General features: G+C 39.1%; 1 protein-coding gene across 4 annotated transcripts in view; it reads left to right on the top strand.

Moving 5' to 3' along the window:
• ikzf2 (IKAROS family zinc finger 2) overlaps window positions 1-23460 on the top strand; it is a 48609-nt gene that overhangs the window by 5732 nt on the left and 19417 nt on the right. Inside the window, exons 1-3 of one of the 4 annotated variants that reach the window (XM_033613872.2) lie at window positions 12269-12534; window positions 13763-13845; window positions 15238-15284. In XM_033613872.2, the coding sequence (XP_033469763.1) occupies window positions 15257-15284 (28 nt within the window). In that variant the 5' untranslated portion in view covers window positions 12269-12534; window positions 13763-13845; window positions 15238-15256. Of the gene's footprint in view, window positions 1-12268; window positions 12535-13271; window positions 13589-13762; window positions 13846-15237; window positions 15285-23460 lie in introns of those variants that run through there. The other 3 variants (XM_078174432.1, XM_078174433.1, XM_078174434.1) reach the window with 3 other exon arrangements.

Below are 23460 nucleotides of genomic sequence, written 5' to 3'. Positions count from 1 at the left end.
GACATTGTCTGTCCACAACAAAAGCTTCCTCGGGATAACAATGGATATCACGTCACTGGATATAACGTTACTGGGACTGAAAAGCTACCACTTAATGTACAGCACTGTGGTGAGGCCAGCAGGTCAACAGTGACTTAAGAGATGGTGAGAGACGTGTTTCATTAAAGGCCTAAACATACTCGGGTGGAACGTATGCAGAACGAACTCCGCGGAGGTCCGCGCGGACTCAAAGCGGAAGTCCGCAAGCCCTGTGCGCGCAAAGCTCAGATTTTACGACTGCGCGGACTCCGCTCCGCACACCAGTGACTGCTCGGCATGGATTTTTCACATCGCGGGGATTTTTCACAGACATTTTTACAGGAAACTACAACGCGGAAGTTCGCTCGACTATGGAAGCCCGAATGACTGCGGACATTCCTCGCGGAGTCCGTTCCGTGTACGTTCTGCCCGAGTATGTTCGGGCCTTTAAGATGCTCTGGTAAGAATTGTTCATATACCTATATCTGACTTGACTATCTTTTATTGTTTAGGGCTAAAATGTTTTAGTGAAAGGGAACTTCAGTTTGTGAAGGAATAGCTACTGCATGCTGCGCGCTGTTTTAAAACCTGGCCAAAAATAACAGAGAAACGCACCGTTTGGTAACAGTAAGCAAGTTACTGAATTTCTGTAACGTGTTACTAATAACACGTTACTGCCCAACACTGACAGTGAGTGAGTGGGTGCTGCCATGGACTGTATAAAACTATATCCTGTGTATTTTCCTAGACACTTGACCTTAAAGGCAAACATCAGGAAGTGAGGTATGTGCGTGTGTGTGCGTGTGTGTGTGTGTGCGACTTTTATTCTGTTTCTGAATTATGAGATGTTGTCGGTCAGATATGACTTCTTTTTTTTTTTTCTTTTTTTGTAATTTCAAATGTGACACAAAACATTGCTACTTTTACTACAATAATTTGTACCTGTTTAGAAATCTGTCATTACCAATAGCTAACAAAAAAAAAAAAAAGTTTTCAATAGGTTGCCTGCTGCTGAAAATGTCTGGCCCACTGACATTTTCTGGTTTTAAAATCCTTCCCAATTGAATTTGTAATTGAATAATAGGCCTGGTCTACAGTATTGACTCATGAAGTAGTCTCATTTTCCAAAACAAATCCAAAAGCAAATAGTTTAATTACGATGTCATTTTAATAGTGTTAGCCTTGCTAATATTATCTTAGCATAAAATAAATGGGGCTAAAGGTAACATTAAGTTAGTTGGCACTTTGGCTGAGGACCTCAACTTATGCTATAATCATCTGCAAAATAGTAACGTTAACGCTAAACCAGTAGTCCCAGAATGCTAACATCAGTAGTGTAACATCCAAATTGTGATTGCTAGTGTTTGCTAAATCAAAAAAATTCAACCCCTTAAGGCCCATTAACAGTCAGAAACTTGACATGTCATTAAATCATAATGCTGCTGTAAGAGATTCTTACCTTAAGGCATGTGGGCTCAGTGGCATTGCACATCACAGGCACAAGCCAGAAGCTGCTTTTTTCTTTTTGATAATTTAGGAGGCGTGGTCCTCACTTCATTCCCTGTGACTGTGTCCTGGCAGACAGGATTGTGACACTCAACAAAGAGATAGGTATCAAAAGAGTCGATGGTAAGGATAGAAAACACCATGTTGCTAGGATCCTGCTGTCTGCTCAGACTAAAGAGTAATTTTTCAGCTATGGGAAAAAAACTCTCTTGCTTGTGTGTATTTGAAAATAGGAGGAGTGCTCCAAGGCAACATTACATGACAATTTATAAGACATTAAAGGTGAAACAGTATCACTAAGATATGGCATAGGGAAACATCAACACATGAACATGTCTTACTACACAACCCTTATCTATGCTACTGGGGTGGCTCAAGGGATGGCAACATTGGTCAGTCGATTTAATAAAGGTATTCATGATGGCCAGGGAATGAATTCTAAGGACTGTTGTACAGGTTGAGTGAAATGTCTCAGCCAATGTTGGATGGTTTTCCAAGTACATGTTCAAGTTCCCCTGAGGAGAAATTGTAACTACCCTAATGGTGTGCTCACAGCAGACGCTATGCAAATAATGTGGAGATGTGGAATTCACATTATTGCATCTACATGCAAGTTGAAATTTTCCAACTTGAGCAAGAAATTTGTGTGACGCAGTGTCACAAAAGTCTATCAGTTGCGATGTAGTTCAGATTCTTGTGACATAAATGAAATGGAGGATAAACATTGCGGCTGTCTGTGTACACCTGTAGCTCTACCACTCAACATACTGCACAGACAGATCAAACAAGGCAAGGGGGTAGAAATTAGTAAGCAAAGAACCACCTGGTATGTTTTGAAGATATGTTTTTCTGACTTGTGGAAGCCATTTTATTGAGTTGCTTTGCAAAATGCTCTGAGTAATTTAATTGGTGTTTTATTGTGGAAAGTAAATGGAAGGAGTGAATTGGTAATGTGCTGCTGGACAATATGAAAAAATAATAAAGAGCGTTGCCTTCTTGGTTTACATTGGCTCCGAGCACAGAGCCTTTTACCATGTTCACATCACTTCATTTGAACTATTAGTTGTACTTTACTGCAAACCAAGTAAGTCGTTAGCTGCCTTCCTCAGTTAGTTAGCGCAACTGTTAGCACAGATCTGATGGGTGAATGTTTGGCAGTTGCAAAATACTCCAGAAATCATACCATGAAAATTTGCATTGCAGATCTAGCCCCATCATTAGATGTAAATTTCTGGTCCATGGAAATGCAATTTCAAAACTCTACTTTACGTTTAGTGGCAGTTAGCTAATGCTAGCACGATAACATACCAAACTGAGATGGTGAACATGGAAAACTTCATACCTGCTATACATCAGCATACTAGCGTCTGCTTACATTCAGCATCACAGAGCTGTAGCAAGTCTGTAACAAATGCTATAATGAGATTTCAAGTTTACCACTTGTAAGGTAACTGATACAGAGATAAGACCCGAGGCTGCGTTTCACAGCATTGTTGAACAAATCCTCATACTTAAAAATTAAAAATTAGGTCATTTTTTCAGTGTCTCACGATTTCATTCATGTATGAAACGACAAAAAGCCAGACAAGAAGCAATTAGAGCTGGTTATTTACAAAATAGAGTGCCCCAAGGATGATGCGTAAGCATTGCACTGGTTCACTTAAAAAGCCATTGGATTTTGGATGATTGCTGAAAATAATCTCTGTGGCAAACAAGTTTATGGTGCATACACGTTTTATTCAGCAATATAATCTTCACAAATACACACTACTTTCATGATTACTGAAGCCTAAATGCAATCGCCAGAATTAAAAAGCTAATGTGAGGCTTTAAACAAACCACACAACGGGGCATGATTTAACGTCACCGCCATAACAAGACTGTAAAGTCGCTTTTGGAGTGATGACGATTTGTAGTCTCAATTAGCTTGTTAGCAATTGCGTTTTTTAAGACACACAGAAGCTTCAAAGTTCATGAGTGGGGTATTTACTATGTATTTTATGTCATAGAACAGAATGTGAAGGTCTTGCAAGCTTTTGTCAACCACAAGACATTATTTCAGGCATCTAATTAAAAATCCATTCAAAAAAAAATCCATTGACTTTTAGATGAGGGAACCATGAGTGGTAATATTCTAACTCATTTTTGGGTTTTAGGACTCATTCTTGGGGCTCTCTGTAGCCACCTACTGCAAATCCATCATCAAATAATACTACTAATAAAAATCCTATGTGCATGTTAGCTACAACATTGGCTGCTTACCTGTCAAATTATTATGCCGACTCTGCATCCGTACTATTTACATTTTTAATGCGTCCAAAGCTCTCCCCTCCTTTGAAATGCTGCACCAATATTCATGCAAAACTACGTGCACACAGAACACAGCGGGTAGTTCAGGAGGCCTGGGTGATTAGAGCAATCACAACAAAAACAGAGCTGGCTTTCCCTGTTTATATATTCTCAGCAGTCATTGAGTAAACAGAGAGCTGGCCAGCCTTGATCGGCAACAATATCACTGGTTGCATCTGTAAATACCAGCAATAATATATTGTGTGTGGGCAGCCTAAATAACCACCCACAGTCACACACATGCACACACACATACAAGCACAAACACTCCCCCCTCTCACCATTAGCACGATTACCACCACCACATACACCCACACACTTACACCCACCCCTCTCACACACACACACACACACACACACACACACACACACACACACCGTCCCTTTAAGATTGTATCAATGCTGATTCCTTTTTAACGATCTAATCTGTAGCACATGCACTCTGCAAACATGCTGGGTGCTTTCCCATCCAAAAAGATCATCTGTTTAAGATATGACACTTTGAAGGTCATATTTATGATTCTTAAACCAGCTTCAGACTTGTGGCACATTATATTCTCCACCATGGCGTTCCACAGGACATATAATGTCAATGTTCACTATGTCGTTGAAATCATGCTCCGCTGGTAGTGCAGACAAGTAAAGTAAAGACATCCTTTAAAAAATGATTTCCGCGCAATCAGCCGGGGAGGGTTAAAGTGCTTGGACTACTGTTTGAATGCTTTATATCACAGGTGGTTTTTGTGAGTTGTTATTACAGCAGTCAGGATAAGATCTTTATAAGTCCTGCACAGTTAAACGGCCTTTTGTGTAAAGCATTTGATAGACCACCAGTGCCCTCTGTCAGCCTCAATCAGGATATCACATATTTACTGTTTCTCTTCTGTGGGGTGATTTGGCTGCTTTGTGTTTGAGCAGAGTTGTTCAAACTCACTTTACGGGAGTTATATTGTATTTTAAATTTACAACAGTATTGCTGAGTTTCACCATAAAAGTGACCCTAACCACTAAGCCTAGCCTTTTTTGTTTGGTTTGGTTTGGTTTTGTGCAGTGAAACATTTTTAACTTCACAAGTCCTGGTTTAAATTCATTAAAATAATAATATATAAATAGTACTGCATTTTATTTATTAATGCAGTAAAATTACCAACAGGTTGCCTGGTATAACAATTAATGTTTGATATTTAAAAGTGAAATACGAATAAAGCATTCAGCAACCCTATCTCAGTTTGCACACTGTGTTTAATATCTGAAACTACATTTTCTATAAACAATGGAAACCATTTTCTCTGTACACCATTCTTCTATTAACCTTTGGTTGGTGTCACCAAAACCACTCTACTGAATTCCTTTAATCTCTTAATATGTGTATTTTAATGATGTCACTTTTTCAATGCAACATTTGGACAAAATCAAACAGTTTTCTAAATGTCATGCCATTTTGCATGCTTGTGGGAAAAAAAGCAGGATTATGCCGATTTAAATACGTTACCACAGGGTTATGCAAAAACCAAACCTGTGGGCGTAAAGGCAATGGGTTCATTTTAAGACGAAAGGCATCCTGAGGCAGCCATTAGGGTTTTTGTTCATGTGTGTGAAACTGAAAATTGATTGTGGGAAAGGAACCAGGCGCCCTGCTTTAGACATGCTGATATCTTTACCTAATCTAGACCACACTAGACATTTTCCAGTCTAGGTCTGTCTGTGTTAGCCTCATTTTAGACTATACGGCACGATTATATTACCGAAACTTGCTTCTGAACTTGTACATAAAAAAAGTTGACATGAGGTCAACTCCATGCAGCAAAAACAAAAGAGTTTAGTATTGATTTCAGGTTGTGTTGTTGCAATGGAAGTTAGAGGATTTCATTGCATTTCATTAAGGTGTTCCTGTGTGTTCTGGCTCGCTGGTACCACACACTCACACCAGAGCCATCATTAATGTTGTTAGCCACACTGGTCGTTTTTCTGGTGTTGAAGTCAAGTTTGTATTTCACTTTTCTTATGTCCTTTTTAATGTGATTTTAGGGAGAAAGGTGTTTTCGTCTTGATGACACTGAAGGACTTTTCATCGTCTGTCAAAATGTCATCCAATTCCCTCTCACAGAACATAACCAGCAACATATCACTTCTCCATTACTATATATAAATGTTCAGATGACGTTTCAGGGAAATGCAACTTAACTAGCAGAGCTCTGACGACTGTTATTAGAGGAGACAACTAAAGCTGAAAAGTGCACCTTTTTCACTACACAGTGTTGGAAAATGTAGATTTTTAAGTCAGGCTAGTTACAGTTCCTTAAAAATTAAAGAGTTTATCATGAAGTGTTTTGGGTGGATGTTAACTTAGTGTTTTGAACTCATTTTGAACTCATGCTACAGTTGAAAATTTGCAAAAAAGTAACAGCTGTTTTTAATGTTAGTATCAGTGGTGTGCGTGGGTTGGGTGGGTATGAGACAGAGAGAGAGAGAGAGAGAGAGAGATGGTGATGGAGGGTAAAGCATAATTAGAGAGCTTTTAGCACTCGCTTTGCTTTAAATTAAACAAAAATCAACTCTGAACTGCTTTAGCAGTGTCACATTTGCTTGAGTTTCACAAGTCTCATTTTGTCTTTGGGTTAAACAAGGTCACCCTTGAAGACGTTGGTATCTCTCATCACATGACTATCATGGCGTTTTATATTTACATAATGTGTTCATAGTTGTGTAACAATGGATTTTTGAAGGAGAAACCGCAGTCCACTTTATGCTGTGGTGTCACCAAAGATGTTTGCCTGCACACAGACACCAGGGGGAATCATTCAGCCATTTAAAGGCGGATGATCAGTGTTGTGTGATTGAGGTTACACAGAGTTGAGATTTAAAAGAGGAAAAAAAAAAAAAAAAGATGTCTCCCATGAAGACATCTTAGAAGTTGCAGGGGCTTCTTATAGTACAGCAGACCATCCACCACAATTGCAAAGGAATATTAGACTATATCAGTAAATTATTTACCTTAAAGAAGATGGCATAAATTTATATACAGTTTTAAGAATGCACTAAAGAATTATATGAAATGCATGTTAAACATTACAATATATCAGCAGCACTTTTCTCCAGCTTTGCAAAATTAAACTGTATACTCCTCTTTTAGAATAGTCAACAAATACTGTCCCTCTTTCACCACAGGAGGGAGCTGCAGTAAAAGAGAGGTGAGCTGCAGCATTGTTTAAGAAGTACAGCTCTATTTGACTTCATATAATATTAAAAAACAACAACAACAACAAAATAGCAGTGATGGAAACAATAATGGAATGTTTCTTACCATTCAGGAGACTAAAAATCCTGTAAAATTGAATTATTACTGAATTATTAGTCTTAAAGTCACAGTGACTGCTACTGCTTCTAATGACACTACACTCCTACTCTGCCTCCAGTTGTAGCTCTACTTATACTGCTGCCTTATTTCTACAGTTTTACTGTTACAGAGCCACTGCTGATGACTGAGACTGCCATTACAGCCATTATTATAACAGTACTTCCATTACTGAACCAACTGTAACGTTGACTTCTGCCACAATCGGTCAAATACTTACTTTGCCAGTGGAGAAATTTAAGGATAACTGATCCGAAATTAGTTGTATCTACGCCCAGTGTCACTAAACTATCGAAGGAATAGGTTCATTCATACTGTAAAGCTTATGATATGTTTTCATACTTGTTGCAGCAGAGTTTCAGAAGAGGATTGAGAGTTTTTGTGGTGCCACACTAAGTATATGTGTTGTATATTAACAAGGAAAAAAGGAAGACAAAAGACTTTCATGTTACATAGATACAAAGAAAACATACTGTATATTCTTTACACTGGCACGATTTGATCAGCAAGGTCACTGTAGCAACAAGAAAACCGCAAGATAAGCAGCTGCAATGAGAAACCAGTATAAGAGGAACGACTTCATAGATTAAAAAAGATGATATTTTGTGTTCAGCTCTCTTCGTGGCAAGATGGATCCTGAGGTAAGATATGTGGGGTAGCCTGAAGAAGTCTTCTATTTATCAGTTTCTATTTCTATTATTTCATTTATTTTTTGTTTTATATGATGAATATGACCTTTCTCAAATGTTTGCCCTACTTACAGTCATTTTCAACGCTCTGGGAGACGTCATTTAAACTGAATCATAGACACACTCATACATTGTTTCACAATTATATGCATTTGAAACCTCAAGGAGGACAGTTCGCAAAATCAGGATTTGAAGGACTTTGTTTTGCTGTGGGCTTTGTCTGCTCATGGGCAGCGGAGACCACCACAGCAGAGCATTTAAACACACATGGTAGTTTAATGTTAGGAAAAAAAAAAAAAAAAAGATTCAAAGTTCATTTGGTTTCTTCTTACAGAGAAACTCTATGTATATTTGTTTTTGGGCCATTTTGCGTCACTGCAATGGACTCTCAACCTTTTTAGCTTGAGACACTTAACAAAATAGTAGTGTGTGAATGAGGCCCTCTTGTCATGTTTCATGTGTCTACTAGTTTCACCAGAGATTTACTCCTCTGCACTTCACAGATGGTTTCATCTGAATAACAGTTTGAGGCTCAATGGGGTTAAGATATCTGGTGTTTCACACAAAAAGCAAAGATCACATTAAAGTCTGGAGAAAAAAAAATGCAAACCTGATAAGAAGAGCTTCAGTGTAAGCCCTTAATCATCTCATCACTCTGATGTGACCCATTCGAGGGGCCCCACCCAACTGGAATAAACTAACCAACAGTATATAAAGTTGTTAAAAGCAGCTACAACAGTGAAATACTGCGTACACATTGATGTATCCATATGCAGTAACCAATCCAGCAATGCAATGTATGATAACACTAAGGGACCATTTTACAGAACAAGTATTTCTTTACTAAAACTTTGCTTTCCTTTACTTGAGTATTACTTTGAATGACGATACCAGTGTACTTTTTCGTCACTGTATTGGTACTCTGCCTGAAGTAAAACATCTGAGTAGTTCTAACACCACTGTGCCGCCATTGTCGTCGCTACACACCTTTAAAATTAAACACGGTGGTTGTTCTGAGAATGTAGTTGTAGTAATTGCTGATTTGTGCGGTGCATATCTGGCCGGGCTGATTCAGATCTTGAGTGGTTGTTTCCAGACTTAATTCTCATAGTGAAAACAGAGCGTGAGAGATACAGTCTGGCTGAGTGATGCTTAAACTTTGTCACTTTGAAACCAGCTAAAGTGATTTTCTTTTATCACTCTACTATTTCCATTACAGCTACATGTACTGCATTCTCTGCTGCTACTCTTACTATTACCTCTTTTAACGTCAAAGTGGTCTAATTGACCCTAGAGAGGTTGTAGGACTATGTAGAATAACATATATGACATCAAATATTTCCTTATTTGGTGTATTTACAATGTATTCATAGTATAATGATAATCCATGCAAATTTATATACTTTGTAACCTTTATCAAGTGTGTAAACATTTTGATTCAGTTAAACAAAAGTGGGTGTGATGCATTTGCTTTATTTTGCAAATCAATATTTTGTTCGTCTTTCAAACCATTTAATTCAGCTGAAGTTGTTCTTCAAGACTTCTCTCTGCCCTGGCTCTACTAGTGGAAGGAACTCCCCACCAAAATCAGGACAGTAGTACCACTATGTATTTACTTATGTGGGTGTGTACTGCTTTGATGTGTGTGTGTACCACCTGGGCTGTCCTTAGGGTGTCTGAGGTTTCTGATCGCAGTGGGTTTGCCAAACAAATCTGAAGCACCTGGGTCCAGGCCTTTGTCTGACATACAGTATAAGCCCCAGTGGTAGGCATGAAACTCCGACTACCCTACCCCATGTGTACCCTGTGGTCAGAAACACATATCAACTTAATCCCTTAAATGATTAGCCAACACTTAAGTTGGCATGATTTGCATGACTCTTTTTAGGGTCTTGTAGGGTCCTGTTGAATGCAATCCATTTTTTTGTCAGACCTGTTTCAGAAACGAGGTACACGAGAAAATACAGATTGGGTCTGACTGAAGAAAACTGCTGTTACAGTTACTTTTGTTCAAATACTGCTGTTATCCTTCTGCTAATTTTAGCCTTCAATTCAGCCTTTCAGCATTTTATGACCACCTCAATGGCCAAGGTAACTTCTATTTCTACTATATTATATTCTATACTGCTGCTGATGAGCATCATATTCATTATTGCGCTCATCCCAATTACAGACTCAGGCTCCAACTGATAGGCTACATTAGCAGGGCTGATATCTGCTGATTTTAGCTTTTGCCGCCATGATATAGATTGTCCCCCAGAGGTTTACTTCTTAGTGTGCTGCTCAGTACATTTCCTCGTCATGATTTGTAGAAAGAAGAAGAGAAAGAAGAAGAAATATGGGATCCATCCCAATATATATTCATATTAAAAAGCGAACAATTCATCCAACCCATACAACCACGTGGCCGTATGTTCCTACCCTCTGAACACGACCCATAGGAACATTTCCTAAATTAGCACAGAACGACATGTACATGACCAATAATGGTTACAGTTTTAAACACGTGGTTAACGTTGTGAAACGGTCACAGCTGCACCAAAACTGTGTGGTTTAGTTTAGAAAACAAGACTGTGGTTTCACTTTTAAAAAAAAGAAAACAAAAGTAGGCTATGTTTGTTACTAAGGTAACATAATGTTACGTATCTCACGTGGCATACGCAGTGTCCAGCTCATTACTCTAAAAATGTAATTAATTACTCATTAGTCGTTATTTTTTTGGAAAATAATAATGTTACTTGACTTATTTCTCCCTACCAACAGTAATTTGTTACAGTACTCATTATATTACTTTTCCGTTACACCCCATAAAATTGGTAATTGCGTATCTCCCCAAACTTAAGACGTGTGCCTCTGTTTAGTGTAGCAAAGGCCAGATAACTTCTTTTTTACCTGGGGGTTTTCTGTTGCTTGTGACCGGTATTTTCCCAAGGCGCTGCCTGAAAGACACTCATGGAGCAGCATGTCATCCACCACATATCCGGCCACAAGCTTCATCCCTTCTTTAAAGCCTGCAGCTGTCCACGATTAAAATCCAGTTTTGGCTGTTTAGTGAAGTTGTTTAGGGCCACAGCCAACCTCCGCAGGGTATATTTCCTGGAGCTTCATGTCAGTCGATAGTAGCCAAGGTGTTTAAGACCAGGGGTTTGAGTTTTTTGCAGTGGGAAGAGTTTTACTCCAACTACCTGTAGCAACACGGTGCTTGTCATCTTTCCTCCCGACAAAATCAAAGTAATGGGAATATTTCCAGCCGCTAAGGTTAGCGGTTCCAACTAGCTTGCATCTTTGTGATGTGAAGCGCGACGATTACTAAAATGAGTTCAGTGTTGTGATGTTGTATTTCAAGTCAGTCGTGATGTGATTACATAAGTTATGATGTAAATAATTGTTTGGTTTTGGAGTCATTGTATTATTACAGAAATTTTATTAGTAATAAGGTACACCACTTGTTACTGGAAAAAAAGTAATATACTGCCCAACACTGGACATGTGTGACATATGTCATATGACTTTTGTCACGTATGTCACATGATAACATCATATGACATACTACAGCAAACATTGTTAAAATAACTCATTGATTCTTGGTTTCACACGGGACATGAACAGCCATCATCTGGACGAAAGTCCTATGTTTGTTTGACCTGTTCACCTGAATACAGTAGCGGTCTGGCTCTCATTATAATAATAGTCATAACAGTCATTTTTGACGAGACTAGACATCTCACACAACAAACTTGTAATAATAATAATAACAATAATAATAATAATTGTAAAAAATAAATGTAAATCATAAAAAAACACAAATTACAAAAATAACAAAATCAGTTTTATACATATATAACTTATTTTGTTATATATATATATATATATATATATATATATATATATATATATATATATATATGACAAAAATAAAATCAAGTAAAATATTTTACAGCAAGAAACAATAAAATTGTGGGCTAGGCCTATGTTTTAGAGAAATGAAATAGTAATCGATGAAACAATGAGACAGCATGAGTTGGGGATTCTTTGTGCATTGTCCCTGTTCATTAAAAAAAAAGATATTAGAAGCTAGCATGTGTAATAAAGATTAATTACTTAAAATTAGTATTTCTCTCACAAATACGCCAAATTTCTGCAACATAACTGCAGGAGCCAAACGTTATAAATAGCTGCAGCATACAGAATATGCAGAAGCAGGCATATGGTCACTTTTCTATGTCCTCGGGTGCACTGTAATCTCTATAGAAATACTTTGAGAGTATGACAGTTATACTTTTGTCGCCACAGGGATATAACCTGGCTGCAGCCTCAGAAATAAGAGGCCCATTGAAACCCAATCGATTGCCGAGCAGAGAGGCAGACTGGGTCCACACTCTGTGATCGGTTTCTCTGTGTCAGACCAACTTCCCAGAATAGCAACTCGGGTTGTCTGCCGCTCAGCTCTGCTCTGGAGATGGAGGAGGAAGTCAGTGGTGGATTGAACAACTGTTGCTTTTGCTGCTGCTGCTGCCGCCGCATGTCGGGCTAGAATGAAGTCTATTCCAAACCGAGACATTCAGTCGGGATCAGTGTGCAAGTTCATGGGATTATATAAACTCCTACGTGTTTAAGGTAAATAAAAAAAAGGAGAGCGAGAGGAAACATAAGCGCATGAATCGGTTTCCTGCATTAACTAAGCATTCTGTTGCCGCTTTAATGTGAGCCATTCAGTATTATTCGACTGTCAGGAGGCTACAGAGCTTCAGAGCTGCTGCTGGAGGCGCATGTCTGCGGCAAAGGCAGACGAGGAGCGTCTGTCTGATGAATGGAAAGCCAGACGGGCTCTGCTGTAGACTGCGGTGATCGGATAACCTGTTGAATTGTAGCTGTCAGTCAGCTCCAAAAGCCATGCAGGCGACACAGCAGGCTGAGAAATCACTTAACACGAGAAACAAAGCGCGTTGACACAATGACAACAAACTGGCTTCACGTTTTTTTAGCAGCTGATGGTTATTTCCAGAGATGCAGGTAAATGCGCCCTGTCCTCACTGTCTGTGCATCTGCACGATACAGTGCTCCCACCTGTTTGCTGCTGACATAAATGTTCATTCGGCTACCTAAAGTCATACTAGGAAGTAGTGGCAAATTAGAATAGGGCTGGGTCATAATTTTAATTTCTATAATGTCTGTCATATTATTGGTTGCAATGTCCCTTGATGCAGCAGCTTATTCTCATTATTCCCATTCCCCGCAGCAGCACTTAAAACGCGTGAGGCTCTGCCGGTCCGACCTTGAGTCACATCTCCACAGTGGCTTATTTCAACACTGCCTACCCACGGATTTCCAGTCTCTTGGTTATTGAAAATAGCTTGGCTGCTCCCTGCCGCTATGGCTAATTCCTTAAGAACCGGTGGATCCAGTTTGATCCATCCCTCTCTTTCTTTCCCTTCACCAACTTGTTGAGTCTTCCCCCCTATCGGTTGTTCCTACTGTAAAAAACAGAAAAGAAAAAAGAAGCAGGCACTGCGCTGCGTAAGAGCTCAGCTTGTAGTTGTGCCGACTTCTGAAGAAATGTCGCAAGTTTGAGTCAAGTTGAGTGCAGGGCTCGATGGGACGGTGACGCTTTTTAAGTGGAAAACTCGACGGGACGCGCGCAGAAGAAGCTTTGACGCAGCAACAGTCACCTGTAGGACACCACAGATGCGCTCCTCCTAAACTTTTCTCTGCTTCTCAGTTGTTTTTCGTCTTCACTTCATTTTATTGAAACATGTTGACCTGAGAGGAAAAGCTTTTACTTTCATACAGTTGTGAGAGATCAGTCATAATTTTGACTTTTTTTGGTTTGCTTGTTTCATTAAAGGGAGGTGGAGACAACTTAGCACCCCCCTCCCCCGTCCTTGACTGAAATCACCAACTTATTTTGCACAAGGGAGACGTGTGAAGGTAATCTACCTTTTCTTCTATATACACTACATGCTTCTTTCTTGTTTTACTTTCACGTTTCACTTCTATAGCTGTTAACCTATCACGATAAAACGATCATAATCTAAAACACATGGCTCTCCAACTTTCTGTGACTGTAGAGTGGCCAGAGTTTCCTCCATGTAGCTACAGAGTGAAGCTAAAACATTTAGGAATTACCATAATCTTTTTTTATACAGTATACTGCTAGAAAAAGTTGAACCCAGTGAAGCTGAGAGAGTATGTGGGGCAGTCTGTACTGGGCCTGTAGACCTGAAAAAAAGTTTCTGCAGTGACACCTTTGAACTGTTTCAATTTATTATAATGAAAGGGTTAAGCTGTATGTTCTTCAAGGAAGCAATACAAATATGTTATGTGTTCTGACTCTGTATAATAGATATTAATAAACTCTCTGATGCAACGCTACTCCTATGTGCTGACTTAAAGAAGTCTTCCATGAAACGATAACTTTTGCGTCAAGGTACAAAGGTGGTCCCAAACTTTAATTTTGCAATTTTAAATTAGAATCAATTTGCAAGTAACCTACAGCTCATTTACAACTTCCTCAAAGAAGCCAGTAGACACAAGCAGACACAATGTATTATCAACACTATTATCTGCACAGTTGAATGCCTCTTGTTTGTTTTTTAAGTTAATGTTATGGATTGTGCCGATTGTTTGGTCAGTCTAATACCCGTTTTGCACAAAAAGTTGAATTCTAACTAGATTTTAGTGATTTCATTTTCCTCCTTTTTTAAAATTTTGTAGTGACACTACTGCTCTGTCACTCTAGGGTATGGTATATTTATATATTTCCGTTTGCCTGTTTTCAATTGAAAAAAATACAGCTTAAATATTCAACTGCACCGTTACTGACTCGACAAAAGTTTGTCTCATACATGATATACAAACCACACGTGTGTAAATTGCAGAAAATGGAGAGACCATGCAAGCTTCAGTTTAACTTCTACACAAATGTTTTTATAGAGAACATGAAACTAAAATGTGGCTGTTGGGTAGCTTGCTAAATATATGTGCTTCTCTAATAAGAAAACAGCACAGACCAGAGTCTGTTGTAATGCACCTCTGTACACTGGACTCCATGCATCTAAAGCTGCTTATAAACCCTTAAATGTGGGTATTAGTAGGATTTTAAACTCAGCGTTTGCAGGTTCATGTTATTTGTATGGCTACTTGACCAAGGTTAACTCTGCAGGTGCACATCACTGTTGCAGTATAGACACCCAGCTCAGGCTGCACAGCTTTTGAAACACACAGTCAGCTAAACAAATAAAGAACCAAGGCAAGAAATGTATGCATTATGCAAGAAACCTTTGTATGAAAATAATGTTTGTTTTTTTTATTTCTCTGCAGGACTCCCACAGCACTTGAAATGGAGGCCCCCGATGGCTACTGTGCTAGTAAGTCCTCATGTTGCTAACACACTCTATTCAATGTACACTGACACTCACTGACCCATACTTTAAATCCAAGGCCAGTAGTGTGCAGTACATCGGAACGTGTGTGTGTGTCTTTCCTTGAGCCGATGATGGTGATAATGCTGACAAAGTCTGCATCTGTGTGTGATTATGTTATTGTGACTTTGGCATTTTTAACTTTGACTTTCATGTGTTTTCCAACTTTCTGATACAATGCTGATACCCAAAAAAACAAACAAAAAAAAAACAATATTTTGGCAATCACAACACCATAAACATTTCAAGGGATTTTCCCCTAGTGCAGCCTTTTTCCTGTTCACCCCTTATAGGTAGAGAAAACGAACTTCACCAACATCCTGTTGAATGCAGCAGATACTGGATACGCACTTTGTGGTGCTCCATTGCCCTTTGCTGGTTTCCTATGGGCAGGTCTCTTGAATATATCTCTATTTCTTCCCTGCCCCCTCTTGTATTTTGCTCTGGTATGCAAATCTGAAAACAAGTAGCATGTTGTTTATGACATCAGCGGGGATTTTAGGTCTCCATCGGGGGTTTGTGCTTATAGGAACACTTGGCAGGCGAGGTAGGGGAGGTGGTGGTGGTGGGAGCAATGGAGGCTCTTCTTTTCCCTGTCCGTCTGTGGGTCGCTTCTGAAATGATATGTTTGGAACAACCCTGTTCCGTTAGCATGAAACTGCGGAAAACACACATCTATGTGGAATGCAACAGTTTGTGTCCTCATTACCCCTGTGCATTTACTATATGCTCAACACATTAGCACATATAATTAAAGCCAATCATCATCATCAACCCCAAGTACACTAAATCCTAACATATGCAAACATATTCCTCTACTCACCAACATGGAACACACAAATTGACTTATCATATCGTACTGTATACACCCATTAGTACGTGTGTCAAACAGAATATAGTGAATGTCGAGGAGGATGTAGAGGATTTTAAAGGTGGCAGGAGTGCATATAAAGTCAATACAAAGACATACACAGAGTCTTATTCCCCTCGGAGACACAAATTGAGGCAAAGTTTTGCCGGCACAAGCTAATACACTTTGCGCTTGATTGTGTGATTTATCATAGGGTCGAGACTGACAGTACCCTGAGTTCAATAGCTTCAACGTGCAGTGACTGCAGACAGATAACAGATGTCATTTTAGTTCATCACAGTAAGGTTGAAACATCTTTCTTATTCATATTATTGCTTACAAAGTCACAGCTCCATGACTAAAGACTTGCAAAAGCGTACATCTGTTCATTAGCTGGTACCTTTTTATCTTTGCTGTAATATCACTAATTGTGATATTTTTTTTTTTCACTGAAACTAAGGTTTCGGTACTGCCTGATACTGATAATGTGCGCTTTATATTCCATCACTCACTCATATCCAGCCTGACTTATCATGTTCCTTTCCAGCACCACAGGGTAAACCCAGTGATGTCCATCATGCTCCTTACATCGTTTATGAGGTCAAATGTGTAGATGCCGGTGGCCTATATTTGTGTCCTAGCTATGTGTGTATGTTAGTTTTATTTTTAATGTGTAATAATAATACTATAATAATTTTGACTATAATAGCCAAAAACAGGAGAAGGGTCGACAATAGCAGAATGAGCTGAGTTTCCCGTACGCTTTGAGAATAGGTAGAGGCTTAGCTGCCACACATACAGCCACATCAGCCACACCACACACAGACACACACACACACACACACACACACATACACACACACACACACACACGATACATACATTGTTGGTTTACAGCCTGTACTGTTGTTTCATGACTGTTTGCGGCAAATAAACAAGAACTGCAAAGAAAGAAAGAAAGAAAGAAAGAAAATTCAGCAGAAAACCGTGCACAAGTAAAGCATGAATTAGAATTCATGTGGGAGATTACTACTATTTTCATTCACATATAGGTAGTATTATTGTCTATTTGTAAAAACAGTGTAAGTGACTGAGAATAGTATGAGACACAGCCTGACAGTATATGATTGTACGTGATTAACAATATTTGTAGTCGATGGCTCACATAGAACTCATAAAGAAGAGTGGAAGATAAAATTATCTGAAATAACAGAGCAACCTTGTTACAGCACCGACAAAACACGGTGTCCTTTAAGGCCCACTGACTGGATCTGAATGCTTCTCGCAGCCTAAATGTTGACAGTGCTGCCATTGAGCAGGTACAAGTTTTGTTTTCGAGAAGGTCGCTCAGTTATTTGGAATCGAAAATTCAAGCTCCCTTCCTGTTTAATCAACCAAGCTTTCCTTTATATATAAATGCTCCACTCACACTATTATTTGTAACCACATGCGCTGTCATTGACACGGTCGCTTTCTCTCTCGCAGATTATCGTTCTCACACACACAGTTGTACCTTTTCACACGCACGGCACACCGCTTTCCATTATCACACACACCATCATAATTTATCACAGATTCAAAAGATCTTTCTGCTCTCTCACATGCACTTTATTCTCTTTCATGTTCATTGTCATTCTACCTCACATGCTCATTTCCTCATAGATACATGTTGTTTCTAACTTAGAGAAATAAGATCTCATGTGGTTTCTACATGCAGGTCATTAGATGAATGTATACAGGTTCCTAGATGCCTCGTGGTTAGTTCTCCCAGGGGTTCTAAAATTTTAAGTTAGATTTTTCTTACTGATGTGACCATAATTAGGTGCAGTTTTGCCAAAACCAGTTGCAGTGTAAAAGCTGTGTAAAATCTACATGTGAATTTTACGTATGACAACTATCCACAATGGTGCCGGTGTGGATTGACCTGTGGCTAAGCCACGCCCCCCCTCCACTCACTTGGACAAAAGATCAACATTCAGTGACCGGCGCTATGGCAGGTGTCACAGTACACGGCATTTTGGAGGAGGGAATTGATGATTTTTGGGAACATAACAATCAGATGTCATTGAGAAGTAACCAAAAGGGTCTAAACTACACATTGGAGGGATATATTCATCATTTTATTGTTGAGAAGGTTGATGAAAAACTTAAATTACAAGCCGAAATTTACAGGTCCAAGTGTAAACGTGATAAACCGCATCTCGTTGCCGTGGCCATCAAAGTCAAGATAAAGTGCCACTGAAGTTAAAGTTTTTGGCTCAGAATATGAGAAAAGGATAACGGCCTTTTTACCATCTTTACCAAGAGTGTCTCTCCGTTAGTTTGGTGCTACAGTATTTACACTGAATCATTCAGCATAACGTTTGCCAACCTTTGTTATCTCTGCGATTACAGGTAAGTTAATGAAGCTAAGCTCCAGAAGATGACGTTAGCTCAACTAGAGCCCTTTGGACAACAGCTAACAATGATGTATGATCACCAAAGTACAAAACTAGAACAAAATAGGCTAATGAACTCCCAGCAAACAAGGTGACATGATGAACAACGCAGCTAGGAGCTAACGTTAGGCTAACTTTAGCTAACTTTAGCTAGAGATGTTAAAGATAACTTTATATTTCATTCCAGCAAAGTCACAATATGTTGTCTAAAACACGATGTCGACTTACATTAGAACAGATGTAGACATCATTGTTAATCTTATTCACATTGAGTTGTGTTTCTGTATGTTGTATATGGCTGATATCTAGTAACTTACCAACTTATCCACTTGGCTGCTCCAAACATCAGACCTCCAATCTGTCAATGAAGAAATGTGAGTTCCATGTTCTTCTCAGGGGATTACACTCCCACCACCATCATTATATCAATGTTGCATAGAATACTGCAAAATGCAACCAAGGAAAAGGAAATGTTTGATTGAGGTCCGTCAAAGTAGCACCCAGTGCCCCTAGTAGCATCATTCTGCATAATAATTAGCCATGTGCTATGTTTGTCATGTTCTGTGAACAGCTTATCACGTTAGCATGTGCGTATCAGCTACATTAGCATTTCCATCAGCTGAAGCAGGAACCAAACTGATAGAACGTTCTCAATTTTGGCAGCAAGCTAGCGGTGACATGGAGGTATGACATCACTGGGGTGAATTGGAACAAAGGATTCACTTGGTGAAACATTTCCATAGATGGAAATTAGCAGAAATTGGGGTTTGTTTGAATATTTTATTCTCTGTGCAAATGTTCCACAGGTGTATGCAAGCATTCGAAAGAATCCACAAAATCCATTTTCATTAATTTTCGTGCAGATTTTTAAGAAAGAAATCTGTGTTTGGTATGAACAACTTGAAGAACACTGATTCAGAATGTAGGGGACAAAAAAAGGACAGCAAATGGTTTATGTTTAATCACATTACACACAACATACACCAGACTTGACAATGGTACACTATACTGCATAGTAATGAAAAACAAAAGGATGAATTCTAATGAATGGTGACAAAGACCAAACAATCCATCGAACATTTAACACAGCTCGTAATATAATTGAAGATGTACCTAACATTGTGCAGTCATTCTCAAAAATATAAAGTCTTAACACTCAGTTATGTATGAAGTTGTCCACTTGGCTAACATTAACAATATATGACTGACAATACCAACAAAATACTTTAGACAGCTTAACAATGTACTTGTTTAAGATAATGCTAGTTTAAGAAACTTACATAACAAGGCATGCTTCACTCCCTTGAACCTTGAAGGTCTCATTTCAAAGCTTTTAAGCTGATTACCTTAAACAGTATTTGATATTATTCTGGGGTTAATGGGATATTCCAACTTCTCTTTATCATGTTCCGGTTGTCAGTCGTTCGTGCGCTCTGTCAGTATTTATAAACAGAGAAAAGACACAACCCTCTCCAGTTTGATCTCTAGTTTTGTTGCTCTAGTTAAGTGGCATTAAATGTCATTAGTATGGACAGGTGCAAACATTTCCTGAGTAGTAACTGACAGAAAAAGTGAGGCAAATTAAAAATAATGAGGTGCATGAGTTGTTCTCAGACCAGAGAAACTGCTGTTGTCTTGAACCGTATCGCATTTTAACATAGAATAATTTGAGGCCATTAAAGTTTCAGTTCATCAGTGAAACAAAACACATTTACCCGAGGTCCTGCACAATAATCTGAGGGGAAACACGAGGTTCAGAACCATCTTAGATGCTGCAAAACTTTTCTCCCTTGACTTAAATTTGTCTCATTTACAGTCCTCATTTTTGAGCAGCAATACTTAAAAGTAGCACAACCTTTAACAGCCACAGCAGTAAAATGCAACATAATCCAAAAACATACACTGACTGGGATCATTTTATTGACAATTTTACTGCACAATGAGTACTTTTAGTTTGATACTTTAAGTACATTTTGCTAATAACACGTAATACTTTTACTTAAGCAAGGTTTTAAGTGCTTTTACTCGTAGTGGAGTATTTTCTCAGTGTGATATTAATACAGCTGCCAAGAGAGCACATAAAACAAAAGTTTCAATTTTAGTTTGAGTAGCTCCTGCAGTTAACATTGATTAGTTTCATCTTTAAAAATGTGCTGATGACAGCTGTTATTTCAGCCAGTGAAGCCAACGGCTACAGTTACTTAAACAGCACTGTTAACAATGTAAGTAGTATTTAAACAATAATGTGAGTGAGTGTGTAATTGTGGAAACAAGGGGGTGTAGCTGATTGTGCAATGTATGAGTGAGATTATGATGATGATGCTGTGCGTGCGTGCGTTTGTAAGCGAGAGGATAAGTATGATTTATGGCCTAAATGCAAATCAGATTATTGTAATTTGTGTCCATTTAAAATCATTAACATTAAAATCAGGGCAGAACCATTGGCTAGCTAACCAGAAAGTTTTTGTTGCACTGCCAGCTTTGCTTTACATGCATTGTAACAATAATCAGCAGCACTCCATGGATGTTATTATATTAATGCAGATGACACTGTTATTCAGTCTCTTTATTGTTGTCACTTCTTTGTACCCACTTTGCAGATCATTTAAGATCAGTTATCTGCAGATGTGGACTATATTAGGTTTCCCTGCTCTCTGGGTCACCCCCACATACCGCAAATGGAACGCACTAGTGCACTCTATGGCTTGGCATTTAACAGCAAGTGCTTCTGTAATACTTTTGAATCAAGTGTGCGTGTGTGTGTGTGTGAGACTGTAGAAATGTATTCACAAATTAAATTAATCACAAGCACTTTCAATACATTATCTAACAGTTCAGTTTTAAAAGCATGTGAATGAATGCTGTCATGTGTCTGTGTATTTTTTTTTTGTTTGCTGGGTCAGTTGTGTGTTTGAATGTGCGTGTCTGTGTTATGAATCTTTGTCTTAAGGAAGGTTCAGGGTTTGACAGGAAAAACCAGATCCCATACAGTGTGTATCCAGCAAGCCAGAATGGAGAGGCTTGTCACTCCGGAAAAGAAACTTATTCAGCTCCTCATGCAGCTAGACGCACTGTGGGTGCTATTGAACCATTTTCTGTGAATTTAATTCATTCTCACTATTACAAGCAGGCAGATGGAGCTTGACCTCGGTTTAATTTAGATTTGTTTTCATGGCACGGTTCTTGAACCTAGATACCTTTTATACGAGCCTGCGCTCTCTTTTGAATAACTTGTAAGACCAGAAATTGCACTGACCCTTGTTAGATTCCTGAGAGGATGACTGCACTTTAGAAGCTGTGCATTCATTTAGTGTCACAGATGAAGTCAGCAATTATTACACCTACAAGTTTCAGGTGTACACATTTGTTCCTTTCCATTTACCAGCGTATTAATTTATCCCAATTTAGTGTATTACTCAAAATACCTCTCCCCCGGCAAGTCTCGACTGTTTGATATCCTGATCTTACTGTTCATACAGAATTGACTCAGCAAACGCGGGTCACCAACGCAATCCGAGCAAGTAAGTGTGTGGTTTAGAATATCATTAACCGACTTTGAGTTCGTAACTTACAGACATTTTTTCCAAACATTAAAGGACTCTATTTGAAGAGGCATGGAAATGCACTTTCTTCACTAGATGTAGAGGAATATCTGATCATCGTCTCAAGCAAGAGACAGACTTAATATATCAATAAAAACATCAAAGTATTCCTTTGATTGCCAGTGTTTGCCAAGAGACCTTGACACTTGGCTTTTGATGACAAAAAGCCTATTTGACGTCATTACTTATTCATTTAAAAAAGACCATATTGATAGGATTATTCATAAATGATCCATTTGATAGCTTTTGAATACATTTCTAATTTTACCTTGATACTTTAACTGTTTTTAACGCTGTTAAAATTTTTAATGGACTACTCCTATATTCTGTAGCAATTTAGTCCAGACAGCCAAGAGCCATTACTTCAGGCTTAAGACAACCTAGCCACATTGCTGCTAGGCAGCTGTCAGCATCTGCTACAGTAATGGAAAATCCTTCATGACAAATCTGGGCCACTCCTGTCTCCAGGACAGCATTGCCAAGGGAGAGCCAGTGTCGGTCACCTGAGATTTCCTCCAACACCAACCTGTGCAACCTGAGCCCAGGCCCAGGGATTGTGTCATGGACAGCGTCTCCCAGTATGCCCCACTGAGTGGGGCCGCCACTACAATAGAACAATACCATAGAGGAGGTTGTCAAACTAAGAGGAGCTGTCACAGCAATTGGAGATCTGACAGAGATTTCTTTTTTCATGTACAGTATGAAGGACCTTTGCAGACATGTTAAGCGCTGACAAATTGTAACAAGGCCTTCCTTGTAGCAGTTTCAGATGTAGCACATAGCACGTTCCTTTGATTTTAACTGAAACTTCACTCGGCTACAGCTATCGCTACATCAGTTGTAAATGCATGAGGCAGTCTGGTGTCATTATAATGGATACTCACAGTTGACCGTATGCTTGAGGAAAAACTTTAATTGTGCTGCTTGTGAATGATGGCTCACTTTGGTTCCTAAGGGATCTGACACCTGGGTCAGCAGGGGTGTTTGCCTGTTGCCACTGTATTGTTCTAGTGACCCTGACAGGGCCGGGGTGTAAGGGGATAAGGGATTGCTTTGCTCTCCCTGAAACCACACAGGACACAGGACACAGGGCTATCCATAGCCCGGGTTCTGTACAGACTGCTGAGAGGATGCAATCTGATCCACATTTGCTGGACATTATGATCCCATAGGCACATAAAGACAGTTTAGTTAGTTGCCTGGTGCATTCTGTACTGTGACCTCCATAGTGA

Source organism: Epinephelus lanceolatus, chromosome 14 (assembly GCF_041903045.1).
Source record: "Epinephelus lanceolatus isolate andai-2023 chromosome 14, ASM4190304v1, whole genome shotgun sequence".
In the NCBI taxonomy this organism is placed as follows: Eukaryota; Metazoa; Chordata; class Actinopteri; order Perciformes; family Serranidae; genus Epinephelus; species Epinephelus lanceolatus.
The sequence above is the reverse complement of the archived record's forward strand: the minus strand, read 5'-3'. Positions and strand labels throughout refer to the sequence as shown.